This window comes from Pleurodeles waltl, chromosome 5, assembly GCF_031143425.1.
Source record: "Pleurodeles waltl isolate 20211129_DDA chromosome 5, aPleWal1.hap1.20221129, whole genome shotgun sequence".
NCBI classification, from domain to species: domain Eukaryota; kingdom Metazoa; phylum Chordata; class Amphibia; order Caudata; family Salamandridae; genus Pleurodeles; species Pleurodeles waltl.
Window position 1 is genome coordinate 579,389,996 of NC_090444.1, and position 21,211 is coordinate 579,411,206.

The following is a 21,211-nucleotide window of genomic DNA, read 5'->3' on the forward strand; positions in this document are numbered from 1 at the left end:
CCCTGTTTCTGTAACTCAAAACAAGAGGCCATAGCGCTTTTGTCTATATTCACTTGCATCCCATGTCATAACTGATGCTTACCCATCAAGGAGTTTACCATTTGTCTAGTGTTGGGAGCTAGTATGTAGCATGATTACAACTACCATGAAGCCCTGTTTCTGTAACTCAAAACAAGAGGCCATTGTGCTCTTGCCCATATTTACTTGTTTCCCATGTCACAACCGATGTTCACTCATCATGGAATTGACCATTTGTCCAGTGTTGTGAGTGAGAAAGGGACATGTTACATCTACCATGGGGCCAAGTTTCTGTAATTCATAACAAGATTTTTGTGCTGTTACCCATTTTCACTTGTTTGCCACGTCACAACTGATGTTCGGTCATCATGGACTGAGCAATCTACATATCATGCTTAACTCAGTGACATGCCCGCCTACCTAGCTTGATGTTGTCCTGGTATCCACAAAGAAAATAATAATGACATGAATGACACCTTACCAAGTGTGTACATCATTTATCTGTAAGGCATTACGCTGCTTCAGCTGACTGGAAGTGGCAGGTAACCCACCGACTCTCCAGATTGGAAGTGGCAGGTAACCCATTGACTCTGCACTCCTTACATCGTGACTACTACTACATATACAACCAAGTTGTGTGTTTGCCTGTATCATACACTACTAGGCCTTAGAATGGTTAAATACACTTTGCTACTCCACTGTGTTGGCTTACCTGTTTGTTACATGTCATGTTCATTCCTTCATCTAAAAAGCAACTTATCAGTACATGATAATAATGAGCTGCTCAATTCTAACTCAGTTTTTGCAACCTCTACAAATGTATTGTCAAGAACTCTAATAGCGTGGAAATATATCACATTAGGAAACCCTATCAATTAACATTTTCCTATGTCTCTACTTACCATGACACAAAACATTTGGATGTAGATACCACACTTCCACCAATAACAATGTACTCTATTTCACAAAAGGTCGATCTGGCACAGCACCTAGGGAGAGATTGTCCAACAAACAGACTCCCAAACCACCCCCAGATGAAGCCCTCAGGGATGACAACACTCTTGGACATGTGAATGTGGATGATGGACCTGACACATCTGGTCAGCCTGGTCAGCCGGCAACAGTGAGTCTCTCTCTGCCCACAGCAACACCTCCTACCCCAGCTCCAACATCATCTCAGCCAACAACATATTCCCCAACCTGTGTACCTAACACAGTTAGTATGATCTTGTGCCCCCCAATCCTGGAACCTGAAGTGCAAATCACAAGATGTGACAGAGGGACCAGGACCCAGTTGGAGAGGACACCATGGGCCAAGGGCACCGGCTGATGGGGTAGGGTCAGTGGAAGGGATACAGAGTGAGGCCACTGGGGCCACTCACGACCAGGACACTGTAAGCCAGGTTTTGGGAGTCTATCAGGAGTCCCAAGGCAGTATGGGTCAGGTAGTTACCGAACTCCAGGAAATTAAGCAGCTGCAGAGGGACATGTACCAACAGATGAAGGCACATAACTCCAACATGGGCACCCTAGCATGGGTGCTGATAGACCTCCATACAACTCGAAGCAGGGCTTTTCCACCAACATCTACCCCCTTCCTGTAATGCAACTACATCAAGCCCATCTACATCTGCAGCAGCCACAGGAGGGGAGGTCTTACCAGAGGAAGAAATACCGTCAGACACCCCTGCCTCTGCAGCAACTGAACCCCCACCCTCACAAGCGGGGGTGTCCATGTAAATATCAAGGCGGTGCGGATGGCAAGACACCCACCACTGCCAGCAAGAAACCTCAAACTTAATTCTTAATTTCCTCCTTTGTGTGTCACACATTCATTATGTGGACTAATTATGTTCACTATTCCATTTGTGAGGGGAGGAGTAATCTGGACTTTGGTTTTCAGATTATTTGACATCTACATCTATGGCTTCATTCGTCATGACTGCCTACTTCACTTTTCTTTTATGTTTGTTTTTGCACTACGTATGTCTTCACTTCTACCACTTTAATACATTTACAAGTCACAAACGCATTGTCTGCTGTAGTAAGTTTCACATTTAGCAATGTAGATATGTCCTATCATGTGAACTATACAATGGCAAAACAAGCTACTTGTGTTAGCATGGATATGTTGCATGTACAGAATGTTTGGCTCAGGATCACAACCATTCCACACTAACACGTACATACAAGTGTCTTGTCTAAGAACATTTGTGTTACATTGCTCAAATCATATGCTGGCAAGATGTCAGAAACATAGCAAATCATACGTGATTGAATCATACTGTGTAAGTGTTCACATTTACAGGTACATACCTCCAGACATAGAAGAAAGGGATATAGCAGAAATTGCCCTGTAGAATAGATAAACACAAAATTGGTTGATGTCATTAGCTGGAGCCATGTCGTCTACCTCACAAAGCAATCCAACATCATATAATACAAGACTCAAACAGATGACAGTACAACAGTTTCTGATCACAGGGTCATCACAACCCAATGCTTCTTCATCTGGTAGTATGACACAAACAAATGTCAGTGACGTGCCACAAGCACTTTGAACTACAATGATGAAACACATCAACAGCTACATACAGGTCATACAAAAAATTGTTTAGCCAATGTGAAGGGAAACTAACATGAATTCATCCTACAACTACATATCATCTAAGCACATGATGCAACACATAATGCATCATGCCCACCACAGGACAAGAAACAAGTCCAGTGGAGTCTTCTTAATTTCCATCCTATCACTGTGCAAGCTGTCTTGGGTCTTCTACACCCAAGGTCTGTGACATACATTCCCAGGAACAATCCAGGGCCTTGTTGTATGTCCCAACAGCATCAAACACCTGCTAATGTTACAACTCTGAAATGTCCAAATGAAGATGCTATGGTGAAGGTACCTAATCAAACACAAAAACAAACAGTTTAGCTATGCAACCACACATATGACACAATTCACATAGCAAACGTCTGGAGAACGCAGTCGTTGAAAAATATCTGACATAAACAATGCAACATTAACAAAAAGAGAATGATAAAACCTTCCTAACCAAACCCTCTTTGCCATATTTTGCCTGAATTTCAGCTTCCTAACATTTTCAACAAACATACTCCTCACATCATCACAACAAGAGTTGTACAGTCAAAATCATGACATTTCATGATATACACTTATGAGAAGAAGTTGTTGAGATCTTCTCCCAAGTCAGCTCCTTCCTCTTCATCACTATCATCATCATTTGGCATTTCAGGATTCTCACCTGGTGACACTTCAGGCTCTCCCTCCTCTGCGATGGAAGGGAGGTTCCGTCGCAGGGCGATGTTATGGAGCATGCAGCAAGCCATGGTGATTTAACACACCTCCCAGGTGAGTAGAGGAGGGCTCTCCCAGTCTTGTCCAGACAGCAAAATCTGGCCTTCAGGAGCCCAAAAGCCTGCTCCACTGTCCACTGTGTTCTTCTGTGGACCTCACTGAAGTGGACTTCCCCTGGCGTAGCTGGATTTTTTCAGCAGTGTTAACAACCAAGGACAGTTGGGATATGCTGAATCTCCTGTTTTGTAATGAGACATAAGTGCTGCAATGAGTCACATACTTCCTGATTATAGCATCTCACATTGCACACACAAAGTTAGGACAGATGTTACCTACCAACAAGCCAGGCCTTCTCCGGTTGTAGGTGTGACATCAACTGGAGTATGGTGCTGTTCCGCATTACAAAGGAATAATGGACTGAACCTGGGAACCTGGCACAGATGTTTAAAATATACAAATCTAGTATGCAGGTAACTTGCACGTTGATAGAATGCTTCCTGTGTTGATAGACTTGTTCACTGGTATACAGTGGTACTAATGCAAATAGGTGCCGTCAATGGCTCTAACCACATGTGGGAGGTGGCCAAATCCATAGAAGTTATCCTTCACATTGGTTAAATCCTAACGTCTGGGGACCCAGATATAATATGTCAATGTGTTTCATTGTTGCTAATAGAATGTATTTTAATACACCACTGAGTATAGGTTATGACATATCACCAGATATAGCCACTGTATATTTATAGGATCCTGTGGCCAGAAAGTGTAATACTGGCATGAATCTCACAATAGGTAGCATACATGTTGGATTTGTATTTTGCGGCATGAGCTCACGCTCAAACTGACAACATAAATCTTGCACTGTTTGTCTATTCAGACAAAACTTCTTTGTAACATCCCTTTCTTCCAGGGTCTGAAGGTCTGTAAATAGACGTCACTCTGTAGGTTGTCATCGCCTCCATCTCCCTGGGTATTTGTGTATGAAATCAAATAAATTGGAGCATTATTCACAGTGTCCAGAGCAACATTGATTAGTAAAACAAACGCCATGTGATGAAACATTACTGGCTAAAAAAATATTGCAAACATTTCACAATACAAGTTTCTACTACCCAAAATCCAGCTATAATCCCCATTGTTGTCTACACATGTGTTTACAACACATATGTGCACATTATACACCTAAATGTTACTTATGTGCATCTTGATATTGAAAAGTATCTTTTATCCTCCCAAAATACTGTCAACGGCGGTGTACAGTGCACCGCGGCTATATGGCATTTATGGACTCTTGGAGGCTGGTGCCGCAGGCAGAAGTTGACCCCGTGGTGGGTGGTTTCATCCATAGCAGACACAGCCATAGGCCAACGATGTTGCCTGTGATGGTCGCGACCCAGTGACTATGCCCATTTACGCTGATGCTGTGTATGTGACGTTCATGTATGCTGTGGTTTGAAAAATTACTTACTTGCCTCCTGACACTGCTGCCATCAACACCTCTGCCACTTTAGCTGATGTCTACCCCCTCTTGGACCAATCAGGCCAGGACAAGCAGGTGAGAGAACCCCTGCCTTATCTCCAGAGGAGCTGCAGAAACTTGTTGAAGAGGTCCGTCTCCTGTATGGTCAGCTCTATGGCTCCCAGAGGAACAGGTAAGTACCTCACATACATATTTGACTCTGTTCAAGACCATCCTTTTCTTTCTCACAGGCTACAAAGTTCCTCTGAGTCCTAGAGAGTTTTTTTTCGATGACTTAAGTTACATTTTATGGTCCATACATAGGATGTATATGTTATGGGTTGTGGAGCCCTGTACGTTGTATATTTCAAATTACCATTGTGTTGAGTGATGTGTGATAAGTCCTAGATCCTTCTTCTGTTGCATTCACATATCTATGCAAGTAAACATTTCAGGGTAACAATGATATATGTGATGAGCAGATGATGGTAAATGAGAAAACAATGTATTTGCATTACAGCATGAACTATGTATGTATACTGTTAAAAGCAGTTTAGGAGGATGTTAGCGATGTGTACAATCCCACATCTCACTCAGCCCAAATCAGGCCTTGGCAAACTGTTGTCTAGGAGCTAGCTAAACCTCACTGACCCCTTCAGAGTGCCATACAACCTTGAGCTTAAATATAGGATGGCCACAAGATATTCTGTTATGCTTTGAAGTAATGGAAATGTGATGTTCATGTTGGTTCAGTATGTTTAGCCGTCAGAGAGAAAGGCATGACCAGAAGGTTTGCCCATTATGGACCCTGTAGGTGTCTACAAAATGTGTGTTAACCAGACAAATATCCCAATTTTTTTAATTATGATGTCTTCATTCATCTATTGTATCCCTACAGGTCAGCACCCATCAGAAGCAAGGCATTTGGAGAGCCATCGCCCAGAAGGTGCAGAGCCTGGGGTCTATATTACCAGCGCAGCGTCCATTACCCAAAAAGGTAGAAGGACATGACATGCTGAGCCCGGAAGATCATGGAGGTCCAGCTGGAACTGTCCTCCTAACCTGGACGGGGTGTGCGCTGGACCCTAACCCCCCTAATGGCCCACATACTGGTGGTGCCCTACCCATAGCTTCATGGGCGGTTGAGGGAATGACAGCAGCTACGAGGGGGTGAGTCCTAGACAGAATCATACATGTTACTTTGCCAACTTTGAGTGTTAAAGGCAGGCATCTCTTCATCAATATTGGAGGTAGACCATGTGCGACGCACAAGAAGAGTAATTGTTTGTTTCTGTCTGGTGGTAGGTGCATGCTGATGTGCCTTGCCTTCTGTGCTAATGACCAGGAACACAGCAGAGCCAAGTCCACTACCAATATAGGAGTATATTTATGGAAAAATGGTGCATCATTCATGATGTGCTACTTTTCTAGTGCCCCATTACGCCCCCCAAACAACACCATGTGTACGCCGTATACACCATGGCGGCATGTCCACATTAGCATCATTATTTATGGTGCTAATGTGGCTCTTTGCTGGATTAGCTCCATAAATGTTGGCACTAATGTAGCAAAGCACAGGGACACCCATTGTTTTCAATGTGAGTGTCATCTTAACGCCTGCCTGAGGCAGGCGTTAATCATGACACTAAAAATAGCACAGTGAAATGTAGTAAATTTCACTGCACCATTTTTCTGGGCCTCCTAATGTGGGAATGCCCCATTTCATACATTATACCTGGCACAGGCATAATGTGGTGCAGGCAAGGGTTTACAAAGTGGTGCAATGCTTGCATTGCACCACTTAGTAAATATGGTGCGTGGGAAATGTCACCTTATTGACACATTTACTTCAAAACAATTACACAAATGTGGCGCAATGTGGCACTAGGGGCGCCATAAATCTGCCCATCCTCTCTTGAGCAGACACATGGCTGAGTACATTGATCAATCAGCTCATGCTGTTTGATGTTGTAGGTGACATCTGTACCCGACAGGCCACTTGTCTTCAGGTTTTCACCCACAACATCAAACAACATGAGCTGATTGAATGTACCCTGCCATGTGTCTGCTCAAGGGAGTATATTGGCATTTGTACCCAACAGGCCACTTTATTTCAGTGTGTCAAGAGTGATGCTACCTCACTACTATTTCTCGTGTGGTGGTGGCCCTCCTACTTGTGACATAGCATACAGTGCACTTTGGGTGCAGTTACTGGGCAATACATCCCCTTGATAAGTGGGGAGTTTACAGTTACATGAGTTAGCAAACATCACTGTTGCCTTCAGTATTTGTGCCTACATGTTGGCCTTTCACTTTTACAGTGTCATTTACACTACTGTTTTACACATGATCAATCTGTCTTCATAGGTTGATGTCTGATTCCATCACATATGTGTGTATGCAAAAATGTATTGGAAAATAGGTATATGTGATGAGTATACAGTTCATGTGTTACCTCAGACAGGAGTGTTGCAACATTTGTTGATGGGTCACACTTACCCTAAGCCATTACTCTGCATTAGTCATGTCCAGTTGCTGAAGCAATGAAGGACATGACATATAGACCTAGAGTAATTTCTCACAATGTGAATGTCCATTTCATTGATGTGGATAATTCAGTTAAGTGATTTGCCCATGTTTATTGGTGAAGGTTCATTAATTGACTGTTGACATGCATCAGGGAGTAACATGCAGAAATGTGGGGAGCATATGTGAGTGCATACCCTCATTAATACAATGGAATTTGTGTTTGCATGAAGAAAGGTACAGTGGTGTGCCTTCCAATGGAGAAACAGATTAACCCACTTCTTCAGGTAATGGAGATTCCCTGAGCCTCAAAAACATTCAATGGACTATTGGCTTTTAGCTATGCAATGTTAGAACGGTGTTTTCACCAGTACCAATCAAGACTGGTGATTTCCCTAGGCCTAGCTGTTTATATGTCATGTAGCATGTATGCATGTGGCCTTGCTAATGTTAGAGCGACTTTGGTGGACTTTGTAGCGGAGGTCTACTGTACCTTTTAGCTATGTTCTGTGACCTAAGCTGTTGGTCAGGTGTGTTCTGGCACATGCAATGAATATATTTATATTTGTCATTTCAGCATCATCCCAGGCGAGCAGAGGAGAAAGGGCTGACATCTGTGGGGAAGCAGCTGGCCACAGTACCTTCGGTCGTGACACTACAGACAAAGAGGAGCCCAGTGGTCCAGAGGTTCAGCGGAGGGCCACAGAGGACACAGACTCAAGGTCATCATCATCTGAGTCAAGCTCCAGTGGACACCTGTCTAGCGATGGTGGGACATAAAGGACCACAGTTCCTATGCCATCCTTTTTTGCCACACACACTACTATCTCCACCCTCCCTGTTGCTCCCCACCCAGTTGGCCAGGCCTGCTCACCAAAGAGGGGAGCTGTTCCCTTCACTCTAGGCACCTCACCCCCTGCCCCTGTTCCCCCCCTCTGTCCTGAGTGAGGAGGCTATTAACATCCTGAGAAACATTTCTGTGGGTCCGATAGCACTGATGAATGCCATCCAGGTGCAGGGTAGCCATCTGCAACAGATCTTGGCCTACCTGGAAGGCATCCATAGTTCTATGTCTGCCCTAAAGAGATCTTTTCAGGGTCTGCCCTCCTCCCTCACAATAGCCTTCCACCCATCCCAAACTTCCACCACACCACCTGCCTCTTCCCCATCTGATTTCCCTATTCCCATACCTGTCCAAAGCACACTCACACATAAGCATGCACACACCACAACAGCCCCATTCAGCACATGAAAACAGAAACACCACAAAATACACAAACATGCAACCAATCACCAGACACTCACCCCCCTCACAACCACCATCACCTCCACTATACGCCCAGACACCACGCCCACACCTACAGACTCATGCACCACCCCAACCATACCCCAGATACCACACCCACAAACCCATCCTCCACCCCCACCATACCCCCAGACACCATGCCTACATCCACGGACCCATCCATTATTCCCAACATACTCCCAGACACCACACCCACACCAACAGACCCATCCACTACCCCCAGTACATCCAGCACATCCACGACACACACCACCAAAAAATGCAAACGGCCACCCTCACCCACACAACAGCCACCTACAAAACCCAAACATCATACTTTAGATACACAGACAGCAGCATCAACAAACACACCCATACCTGACACTTCCACTCCCTCAAACTCGTAACCCCTAATCCCTCCTGGACACCTAACCCATTTTCCCAAAGAGAGTCTATTGTTTTTCCTTGCCTTTACCGCTGTCAAAACCACCCCACCTCCCAAAGTCAAAGGGACCACCTCCACACCCCAACCCATCCCTTATACATCCAAGTCCTCCCCTGGGAAACGTGATCCCCACCCCCCCACAGTGAAACCAACCATACCTCAAAGAAATGAAAAATGGACACCCCTTCCAAAGTCAGACCCATCCCTCCAAAAACCAAACCGACCTATCCCAAAACTGACCCCAACCCTCCCAAAGGACATCATTGAGATGCCTGAACTGCTCACTAGATGCCCCTTCCTCGGGAGGTTCCTGTGGCACTGTTTCGGAGAGGCAAGTTTAGTGGCACAGCAGTGTACTTGACCACATATTAGACTGGCCATTGGCCTTCACTACATGTTTTTATGTTTTTGCAATAAAAAAAAGTTGCTAGTTTTCATACACATTAGTCCTGCCATTACTTTTCTACCATGTTGTTGTTCATTGATACTTTGGGATATATGACTACAGTTGTGTTTGTTTCACCCTGTTTAATGATCCATTTGAAGTGGTTGGTGTGATCTGACCTTGGAACCATTGCTGTAGTCACCCAGGACAAGGGGAAATGTTCAATTTATGGATATGTGGGATATAATATAATTGGTGCTGACATTGTGTCGGTGGCATTTCATATGGGAAGTATTTTACCTTGAGGCAAAAAAATGGCAACACTGAATAATCAATAAATGCACATTCCTACAGTTTTATACATGTGATAATAATTCAAGGTGCTCATACACTAAGGTACATCGTTGCCATAATGTACATACTGGGATTCCACGAAGGGAAACCAGCACTATAGACAAAAAATAAAGGAAATAGTGGAGCACACTGAGTATAATTTACTTAAACATATTGAAAATCAATTTTGGCTTGGAGGAAATGTAATAAGTTCCTATTCCTCTATAGGTTTAACGTACACATAAATTATATTATTTTTGGACTTATGATCATATGGATGATTGAGGTATTTACCTCTATGAACAATGAGTATGAACACTTTGGTGATGACATGATGCATGGGATTGATTCGATCACAGTTATTTAACTCATGGAGCTTGGGGACTCATTTAAGTCTACACCCTCTGCATGGTTTGTTCATTTGAAAGACATCTTTATTTCTATCTCCTGAGCACCTAGTGGTTTCTCTTTTTGATGCTAAATAGCTATAAACTACCTTAGCAATACTTGAATATTATTGATAATGGACATCTGGTGTTGGTTCTTTTTTTCACAACTAAAACTATTAGTACTCACTTTTGGAGATTGTATGTGTTTTTATATATTTTTTGTAATATTTATAAATAGTGTAAAATTGTGTTTGGAAGCTTTGTAAATTCAGTTGGTAATATAATGCTTTGTGTTACTAATTTATCAGCCCTGAAGAAGTCCATATCTGGACGAAACACATGTTGGCTGAAGCTCTATGTGGGCTGAAATATACATCTTTTGGTGATTGGATCACCTCAAAAAGGATATATAGTGTTTTCAGAGGCTGATGCAATTTGTGGTGCATCTGTTTGTATTGTTCTTTTATTGTGATTTGTTTTATATTACATATGTTGTCTTTAATAAAATTTGTTGTGTAGAAAATAATTGTTTTGTATATTATAATAGAGCTAACACCTTTGTCATTTATGTGTACGTTAAACCTATAGAGGAACAGGAACTTATTACGTTTCATCCAAGCCGAAACTGATTTTCAATACGTTTAAGTTAATTATACTCAGTGTGCTCCACTATTTCCTTTGTTTTTTGTCTAAAGTATTTTACCTTGGCCTGGCGAGTGTCAACATCTATTAGGTTACATTTCTCCCTATGATATAGGTTGGACATTTATTTAATGTGTGAAAGCTAGAGATTTGTTTCTCCAGACATGGAGGATGTTCAATTGTCATACCTTCGTATACATTTTAAAGGACAAGTGTCCATTTTCATGTGTGTACCTTACACCTGCTTCAGCTAAATGTGGAACCCAAGGAGAGGGGGTTTATGCTGTAGAGTGTCACAAAGAATAGCCCTCCATGCCTCTGAGTAGGTCAAGAGGATGCAGTCCACTCCAGAGAAGCCGGAGAATGACAAATATGAAGAGAAGGTTGACTTAGACCCTTTGCTGCTGATTATTGAGGAGGAGGAGAACATCTTGCCTAGTGTAGAAGAATCCCCTGCCAAAGCAAGGAGCGGTGTGCCCTCCCACAGCCTGCCCCCTGAAGAGTTAGCAGACAGGAAGACTGAGAGGGAGTTCAGGTTGAAGCTGGCTAAGCTTAAAATAGATGAGACGTTGGCTCTGAAAGAAAAGAGACTGGCTCATTAGAGAATCCTGAGGGAGCTGGACATCAGAGCTAAGCAAGCAGAGTCCAGTAGCAGTTGTGGCAGCTATGTAGTGGGAGATGACATTGTCAAGTGGCGTTCTGCCTCTAAGGTGGCCCTTAGGGTGCACAGGGTCCTAGAGGAGTACTGGAGGGGTAACCTATGGAAACACTTGCCCACAGTGGGGAGAGGCACCATTCCTATACTAGAAGCGGGGGACCAAAAGAAGTATGCCCTGTGAAGGCCAATCTTGTCTCCAAATGTGGTCTGATCCCTGAGAAGTATCATCTCATGTTCAGTGACAGCCACAAACTCTGAAACCAGTCTTGGGTAGATTTTGTAGGTGCTGATGTGCGTCATCCAGAGTAACCAATGCCTGCATATTCTGCTTTGAAAGCCAGTATTCCTTCCTCCGACTGTTACTTTCTCTAGGTATAGTAATCATCAGTACATCTTCATGTTTGGCCCTTCTGATATTCTGGCAACTATGTAGAACACTGCCTGAGACAGCAGTTGCTTGAGAGGATAGAGTACCAAGAAAACATTGACGTATATAGGTGATTTTTTTCCACTGGGATAACTCCCCTGAATATTAATTAGTCTGACCTCTTTCAAACAGGAGCCAGCTTGACTTTTCTTCTCAGTTATACTAAAATGACCACTAATGATATCTAAATGTTTTTCTGGCCTTGCTACCTTTTTCTACTGGTGGACAATTTCTCCCTGAATGTCTAAGTTAACTGTTCGTCTCCATGACCTATATTGAACATGATTAGAAATTTTTATTGGTTCTCTCTATTATTTTTTTGCCGCAGTTTAGTGGTCTTGGGTAATTCATATTTACTAATTTAGGAAACCTGGTGTGGACCTTACCACATGTCTCTTACACGTTTTTGCTGTGCTATGTTTTGAAATGCTGGTCCTTTCAGATACACCAATGTCCTAAGAGCAAATATCCAGCCATCCCAGCCAGTAAAGGGTGAAACAAGGCTTTATCGAGCATCCTGTTGTTTTTCTTTGGTGCATATGTTCAGGAAAAGCTGCAATTGGGGCACGTGTAGAGAAAGTACAAAAATAGCTATCCACCTGCCCCCACTCCTGTCCCGCCAGATGTATATTTTCTCAACAATCACCACACACAGTATAGCAAAGGCATGATGTGAATGAAAGTAAAGTTTGGCCTATAAAAACATCCTCCAGGTAAATAGTTAGTCCAGGTTCAACATACCGTTGACCCAAATCTCAAACCCAATTTCACATGTAAGTCTTGTTTACTTGTGCAAAAGGTTAAATTTATGAGAGCAATGTATTTCTAAAAGGATTCCTTTCACTGCTAACTGATACTTTTATTCCATGATAGTGTAATAGTAAACCCCACTCAGGAGCTGATGAGTGGGTGGTCCAGGGCATGCCTAACACACAGGCATAATTAACATTTCAGAATATCTTTAAGTATAATTGGTGACTTGAGATAGATGCAGCCTTTCAGTATATACCATGAAATTTTAGTGAATTACAAAAGGTCATAAATACAATAAAAAGTGTGTAACAATTAGGAGATCTACAGCTTTTTCCATATATGTAGCACAATAAGTGTAATAAATTTGTAATTTTCTGCATTCTAGGAAGGGTTTTCTACACTTTCGTTAACATCATAGTCTCTTGCTTCAACTTGTCTTCCATATTCCCCCATTGTAAACAAATCAAAAGGTGTATTAATGGAAATAGGAATTAAATTTTCTAACAATAGATGTTTGCAGGAATCAATTGTAGTTCTCTATGAAGAACTCAGAACAACACGTCCTGAACTTCATTGTGTGCAACAATAGTGTGTAGTGATATCACATAAATGTTCAGACCTTCCAAACAAACTTATCAAGACACTTTCCATCCCTTTTTCCCCTCAAGTGACATCATGAACAACAAGGTATTTTACCAGCATCCAAACCTTATGAGGGCCTTGGGAATGCATGAAACTGTGATGGAAGTTATGGTCAATGTGCTTGGAGGAGGGGAATCTAAGGTAAGATATACATTGTTTACCATGCTGCAGTCTTCTTTAAAGCCAGAAGACAACACTGGTGAAACTGTTTACTTCCTTGCTTCAGTATCATATTAGAAATGTGTGTCACCTCTACAGTAGGTCTGTAATTTTTTATTTATGGTATTTATGTAGTATGGACTGAGTCCCAGTGGCAACTGAGAACTTTACTTAGAAATGAACACAGATATAATGTAATTCAATGAAAAATAAAGGTAGAGCGACAAATCGTTCAGCATTGAACAGAGTGATGGAAGCAGAATACAGTGGGCAGGGGTGTGCAAGATCAGTTAAATTAATTTGGTCGATGTCGTTTCAACAAATGAGTTAAAAGGTTTTTCCTGAAGGAGATAAAGTTCAGGTTCAATCTAATGTTTTCAGGTATTTGATTCTATTATCTGGGACTGAGGAAGAGATAGCCTATTTGGCAGGCTTGATCATTTTTGTTATTGGGATCTTGAGGGTAAAGCTGGAGTTTTCTCTTGTCAATCATTCTCTTTCCATGGGCTGTAATTTTACTTTGTGGTATAGAGAAAGACCAGAGTGCAGGCTACCTTGAAGTCAATGAATACTTGTAAAGGTAACCAGAATAGGTGTTTAAGAATCAGGGTGATGTGACGTGTAGGACCACTCTCAAAGGCAAGATTTTGGTATTGGACAACCCAGCTATTACTGTATTGTCCCCATTAGTCATTCAAGCTGGCAATAATGCAATTCCCATTTCAATATTAATTCATATTGATGTGTAAATCAATGATGTAACCTAAAGATTTGTTAAAAGTTACCTCGATGCAAGATATATCAACAGGATTGAAAATACAGAGCATTTGGTATAATTGTGAGGGAGGGATTCATTGGTGAAAAGACGTAGAAATTCTGTCTTGTTGGGATCTGCAAATCAGTGATATTTTCATAAACCAGTATGCTGACATTTCGTTACTTTATCTCAAAGTCCGCAATCCTTCAAATATTACAACCTTGAAAAGCATCCGAGGGAAGCTACATATCTGGATCACCACCTTCTCTAAAAAAATCAACCTGATTTAGAGTTTAGTGGATGGGTTCTGCCTGTACAAACATGATGCCTATCCTGTCTGCTTTATTAGAAGTGCATTATATTCTGTGGCACTTCTTGTGAGGTGGATAAGATATCTGTCATGTCATATGATACGTCTGTTTCACTGAATTGTCCTGAATTACACTGGAAGATTTGAAGAATGGGTGATTATAGTCCATGTGTATATATAACTGATCAAAATAGGGCCCACACTGCACACCTTCTTTAACAAATGTTAGGTGCATCTGGCTTTTGTAGGTGCATCTGAGGAGACCTGAACTAGAAAAAGGGAAATACATGTAAGGAAGCTTATCCAATAGAAAGTAGATAGATGTAGAGGATGGCTTGGAATGTAGTATTAATGTATTGTTGCTCAAGGGATGTAATGTAGTACAGGAAGATAGGCTTTGACTAGGTTATATGGGTGAACAGGTTCTGTGACAGATTGCATGGTGAGGTGTGCATGTCTGTAAAAAGAGTTGGGTGCTAGCTAGGAAGGAGATTATAGGTTCTTTTGACTGTTTTATGACATGTCTGACTGTCTGGAAATCTGACAATGGTTTGAAATATGTACAATTCTTAAATTGCAAGGGTCACATTTGATTGTTCTCACAGGCCAGTGAGTTTTCTTCTGTGTTTGTTTACTTTTCCTCCTCATTTCTTTTAATGTAAGGTACACACACTATGTCAATTTTTGCCTCAATCTAAGACCAACAATATTTCTACCCCCTCCACAGTACACCCTGACTAATTAAAAGAATGTTGGAAAAAATACACGTCTGCAGTTAATGATTAAAATTACGGAGCACTTAAAAGCTAATGTCATACCAGCCGGTCTCCAAGTAGGAAATGTACACATATTTTTCACTGATGACAAAAAATACAAACAGGTTATTAATCATATTGGTGTCACATGCTCTAGACACTGGGTGGTGCTTGGCATTGATATGATACTCGAACACTGCAAGCAACTTCTTGAGGAAATCTCAAAGCTAAAAAATCAGAAGAGAATCTTGACATAATCTCAGATGCCAAGGCTACTCTAGAAAAGTTTGAAAAACTATACAAGACTACACCTTATAGAACTAGAGAAAAAGAACAACCAAAGTAAACAAGGCTACTCTGAAAAAGGTTGAAAACCTATACATGATTATACCCATTTAGAACTAGAGAAAAAGAACAACCCAAGTAAAAAAGGACATACAGAATTTTAGGGGACAGCAGGCTTACCCTTTCTGGACAGAGGAATATTACACTAATAGAACACAAGGCCTCATTGATTTTCCAGACGTTATAATTGCCAACAAAAGTTTGTAACTTTCTCAGAGACCTCAGAAGACTTAGAGGACAACTCTGACTCAGGGGAGGAAACCACTGGTTCCTCAAATCAGAAAAACCAGGACCGTTTGTTGGGAGGAGGCCAGTCATAACCACCAAACAGAGGCAGAGGGAAGGGCCAAAAGTGGTACAGTACACCGGAAGAACAAACATGCCAGATCTATAGACTGATCTTATGACATTTCTTTAGGAAAATGAGACACAGGGCATTTTTTGGAGATAGTGAAATCAACAGTAATATAGATATTACGGGCCTCCTCCCCCATCCACTTTCTGCCCTTCAATCAGTGGTATTCCTGCTGAAATGATCACTTTTGAGAAACTTGTTTTGAAAGACATCCATGCCTTACAACAGATGAAAGTCTTTACACTGTACCATATTATGAGAGAGGAATGCTTGGCACTAGAAACACATAAACATGACACATCACTCATAATCAGGCCTGATAAGAAATCCTACAAATCTGAAATATATTAACAGCTTAATAACTCACAGAACATTAAACCAGACTTGACAAGGGTACTACCACAGAGATTCAAGCAGAGATTTGCAGGTTAACGTAGGACCCGAGAGAGAAAGGTTATCTAAGTAAAAATGAATTTCTTTTCCTAATGTTAAGAGTTCATGCACACCTGTTACACATACCTTACCCAAGGTACACAAGAATGCTGATGCCCTTTGAGTAGATCGATTGTCTCCTGATTTAGCTCAGTATTGGGACCAATTGGTAAATATATAGATTTTTTATTAAACCTTTCACTCCACTGGCTTCCAAGTTATATTCAAGACACTATAGATTTTATAAATGTCATTGAAGACATGCCATTCTCACCAACTGACTGCGTCTGTTGACTACAATGGATCTTGAATCCCTTTAGATGAATATACCACAGTCTGATGGGATAACTGTCATACACAACCTGCTTAATACCAGACCCAGACCACCTCAGGTGCCAACCTCTTGCATTACTGATCTACTGAATCTGACGGTGACTGAAAATGTCTCAAATTTGACAAGGATTTCTTTTTCCAAATCAAGGGCACTTCCTTTGGGGATGCTCTTGCCCCAAATTTTGTCATTTTGTATATGAAGAATCTTAAGTACTCTATTATTTTGACACTACTTAACCTCTTAAGAATACACATTTTAATATGAAAGAGATACATAGATGATATATTTTCAATTTGGTAAGAGGCTCAAGATCCACTCACTTTGTTTCAACAAAGGTTGAATCAAAACTGTAATTGCTTGACCTTCACTATGACTAGTGACTGAAAGGAAATCCCTTTCTTAGAGGTCTTGGTGAAAGTAAACAACAGCATACTATGTACCACTTGTACCACAAACCTACTAAAGGAAACACTCTGTTAGAATTCTCTAGTTTCCACTGACGACCATGATTCGATTCACTGCTTTACAGTCAGTTTTAAAGAATTTCTATAAATGGCTACCAATGAGTGACTTTTTAGGGAGGCTAAAATCGTATCAGATAAATTGATATCCAAAAGTTACACAAGACACTTGGTAAAATGCTCTTTTAAACATGCCAGGTACTGCGATTGCAATATTTTGCTGACACAAAACAGAAACCAAACACTGAAAATATTAAGGTATGTTTGCACTTTTTTTACCTGTATCCAATTTTGTTGTGAGCTGCGTTAAGAAACATAGGAACGTGTTGTCAGCAGGTGATCTTACCTAAGCGTCACCATTGCTTTTTTTATGAGAGACAATGTTTTTAAAGATCATTTGGTTAGGGCAGCCATTGCATTAGACAAAGTACCAGCCACATCGCCAGAACATAGGGGTATAACACCCTTAACTGGTCACTTCAGATGTGGTCAGTGCCACTTGCCATTCCGCCTTGAATTCAAAACCTTTACACATGGAGCCACCATAGTGCCACTGAAAGATTTTCCTAACTGCAAAACTTGTAATGTTGTATATAGTATAACCTGCCTGTGCAATAAATTCTACATAGGACAGACGTCACAAAAGATAAGGATTCATATGTGATGGATGAATGAATGGATGGATGCATGCATGCATGCATGGATGCTTGATGTTTGGGTGGATGGACTACCATTGGATGATTAAGTGGTGGAGGTATGGGTAAAAGGATGGATGGAATGGTAAGGGAATGAAATGGACGGAATGATGAAAGCTTGAACAAATGGAAAGGTGAACGCATGCAAGAATGGAGATAGAATGAATGGATAGGAGGATTATTGCATAGATGGGTGATGTAAAGGTGGATGGAACAATTCTAAGAAGGGTCAGATCTACTTGCTTCACTCTTTCTGTGTCATTAAAACTTTAATTCTATGTGGTGGGCATTTTAATTTTCGAGCTACTCCCTTGATTGTAATCTTTTCATGTAGTAACTTTTGCTTAAGGGTGAAATGGGCAGCTCTGTATTGGCACATCATTTCCGATGTTCACAGCACCTATAAAACATTTGCCCTCATCATGAGTAGCGCTGCTAGATCTGTGCAGAAAACGCCTTGGAATCTCCTAGCCAGCAAAAACATTGGCGAAAATGGACACGGCCCAATGCATCGATACAGAGATCTCATCCTCAGTTCTCAAGACCATTTCCTCTTAAAGGGTTGAAATGTGATAAACACTAAACATTTTAAAAGCTATTTCTGTTTTTAACAAATCTTACTTGAACAGAAAAGGATTATCAAGTGTTCAACTAGGTTATCTCCGCATCAAAACATTTGTGTCAGACTATTCGACCTGGCCCTTTTAACAGGGTCATTCCCCAAACTTTTTGCCTTCCTCCTCCTATTTGTCTGACCCTTTATGCTGATGTTATGACTCTGGTCACTTTATCACTGCTGATCAGTGCTAAAGTGAATGTGCTCTCCCATGTAAACTTGTTATGGTTGGCTTACACCTGATAGGCATATTGCATTTACCTGTAAATCCCTTGTACAGTGGTATCCCTATACCAAGGTTCTGTAAATTAAATGCTACTAGTGGGCCTGCAGCGCTGCTTGTGCCACCCACAGAAGTAGCCTTTCATACCTGTCTCAAGCCTGCTAGATCAGGGCATGCGTGTGCAGTTTACTGCCACAGGGACCTGGCATCTAAATTTACTTGCCAGGCCTGGAACTCCCCTTTTACTACATGTAAGTCACACATAAGATAGACCCTAGCTAGCCCTATGGACAGGGTGCTATATATGTAGCAGGCAGGACATGTGCCTAGTAGTGTGTCCTGTCCTGGTAGTGACAAACAGCCTATTTGGTTTCTCACTGCTGTGAGTGCTGCCTTGCTCATAGGATTCAATTGGAAATGCCCTACCTTATATCTGAGTGGTACGGTCTGATCTATGAGGGGTAGCATAGGCATGTTTGGTTTGGTTGTAATGGTAGTGAGAAATGCTACTTACTGGTGGAGGTGGATTGTTTATTACCATTATAGAAATACCACTTCTAGAAAGTGGGCATTTCTCTGTGCTTGTAACTCTTGTGTTTTTCAGCTTGACTCCAATCCATGTCTGGGGCTGAGTGACAGCTGGACTTTGTGCATACTTTTCAGACAGCCTGTACACATGCTGGGTAGAGGTGTCACAGAGGTGCATCTGTATATTGAATGGTCTTCATGGACTGGGAGAAGGAGAGGCGGGCATGCATGCATTTGTAAAGGCTGTTCCCTGGCCTCACACAATGGGCCCCCCCATTAATGTCTGGAGCCTGTGCTGTAAGAGTAAGGCGACTCTCCTAGAACCAATTAGTACTGGTTGGATCCCCTTCTCCCCCTTTTGTGGAGACTGCGCAAAATGAGTATAAGTGCAGGGGGCTTTCCCCCACATTTTCAGAGCACTTCTTAGCACCAGGACTGAACCTATGTCTGAGGAGCTACTGGACTGCACCAAGGACTCATCTGGACTGACCTTCTGCCTGTTGCCGTGCTGCCTGGCATCTGCTGGGTGGCCCAAAGGACTCAACAGGATTGCTTTTCTGCTTGGGCCCTGCTACCAGTACTCCCTGACCCAGAGTTCCCTGGCTCTGCTGGAGTGCCAGGAGGAAACCCTACCCCAGCCCCCCTTGCTGGTATGTGCTGGCCTGACTGCTACTGCTGTGCCCCTTAACACTACCTGAAGAGTGCTCTGTGACTCCCCCTGGCTCTGGAGAGCATTTTAGGGGCCTTGGAGCATGAGTGGAGCACTTCTTCCTTCATTTCTTTCAGTGCATGAAAGCCGCTGTTGTCGACAGCGTGACCGGAGGAGCACCGTAGTGCCCTGGAGCGAAGCGCCACCAACCTTGCTGGCACCCCGCTCCACTGTTCGGATTAGGTCTGTGTCACCGCCCAGGAGAACAACCTGCATTCGTCCCCTCTGACAAAGGAGCCTCACGCGTGGCAAAAGACACCAGAGCACCAGAAGGAGCCAAGCTGCTACGAGCTGCTGCACCGCCCATCCGCGGCCAGTGGCCCCTTTTTTGTTTTTTTGTGCCTGGGGAATCCCAAGGAAGGCTCCCCACTATCACCCTGCACTGAGGCTGACTGCTGGTACGGCACCCAGCCGTTCCCAGGAGGGAGTTGAGCGTGGGCAGCTGCCTGTGTTTCCCACCATGCATCGGGCCCAGCAAGATCTCCCTGCATCATCGAGGGAACTGGATGCCCTTTCCCCCACCCACGAATGTGTCGCCTACCTTTGGGGCCATTTCATCTGCCTTAGCTAGACGTGGGTCAGGACGGAAACCTCGCCTGAGGCCCTGCTCCTGCAAGTGGGAAATACCGCATTTTCCATATTAGGAGTGCCGGAGCTCCCGGTCTCCGCCTAGTGAGTGGTAACCCACTGTACTGTTGATAATATAAGCACAGGAGCGCTGGCAGTACCAAGTGGGTGAGCAGTGGTTATCCTGGGTGTGACTAGAGTTGGTGGGTTTTGCCTGGCTTAGGTGCATACCCTAGCCAACCAGAAGCCTCATTTCTAGCACAGACTAATTCAATTATCTCCTAACAATGGGCCTTAAGCACAGTAATCAAAATGATAAATGATAAAGAAACATGTGCCTATGAGCGTCTACCAAATCTGCTTCATTCTAAGTGGGAGGTGGAATATCTACAAAGAACACTAGAAGGGCTCATTTCCAAGACTGGTCATTCCATACGACCCTGGGGGAGTTCACGTCAGCTCTCCACTAATGCCAGCTCATTTGGATTCACCCATAAAAATGACTTGTTGCCAAAACAATGAAAAGGGAGTGGTACCAGCTTACACTGTTTAAGAAGCTAAGATTTATCTCTCGAAGGCTAACTTCAGAATGATTAGGCAAGCTGTGGTAGTCACCCACCTGCCACCATCAACTTCAAAATTTGAACTGACTTGGAAAATCCTGTGTAAATAAGCTAAAAC

At 42.5% G+C, this 21,211-nt stretch overlaps 1 protein-coding gene across 1 annotated transcript in view; it reads left to right on the forward strand.

Annotated features, from left to right (window-relative positions):
* Positions 1–21,211, forward strand: part of RYR2 (ryanodine receptor 2) — a 2,714,825-nt gene that overhangs the window by 1,661,237 nt on the left and 1,032,377 nt on the right. Inside the window, exon 41 of the mRNA XM_069234403.1 lies at positions 13,311–13,425. Coding sequence (XP_069090504.1) covers positions 13,311–13,425 — 115 coding nt within the window. The remainder of the gene's footprint in view (positions 1–13,310; positions 13,426–21,211) is intronic.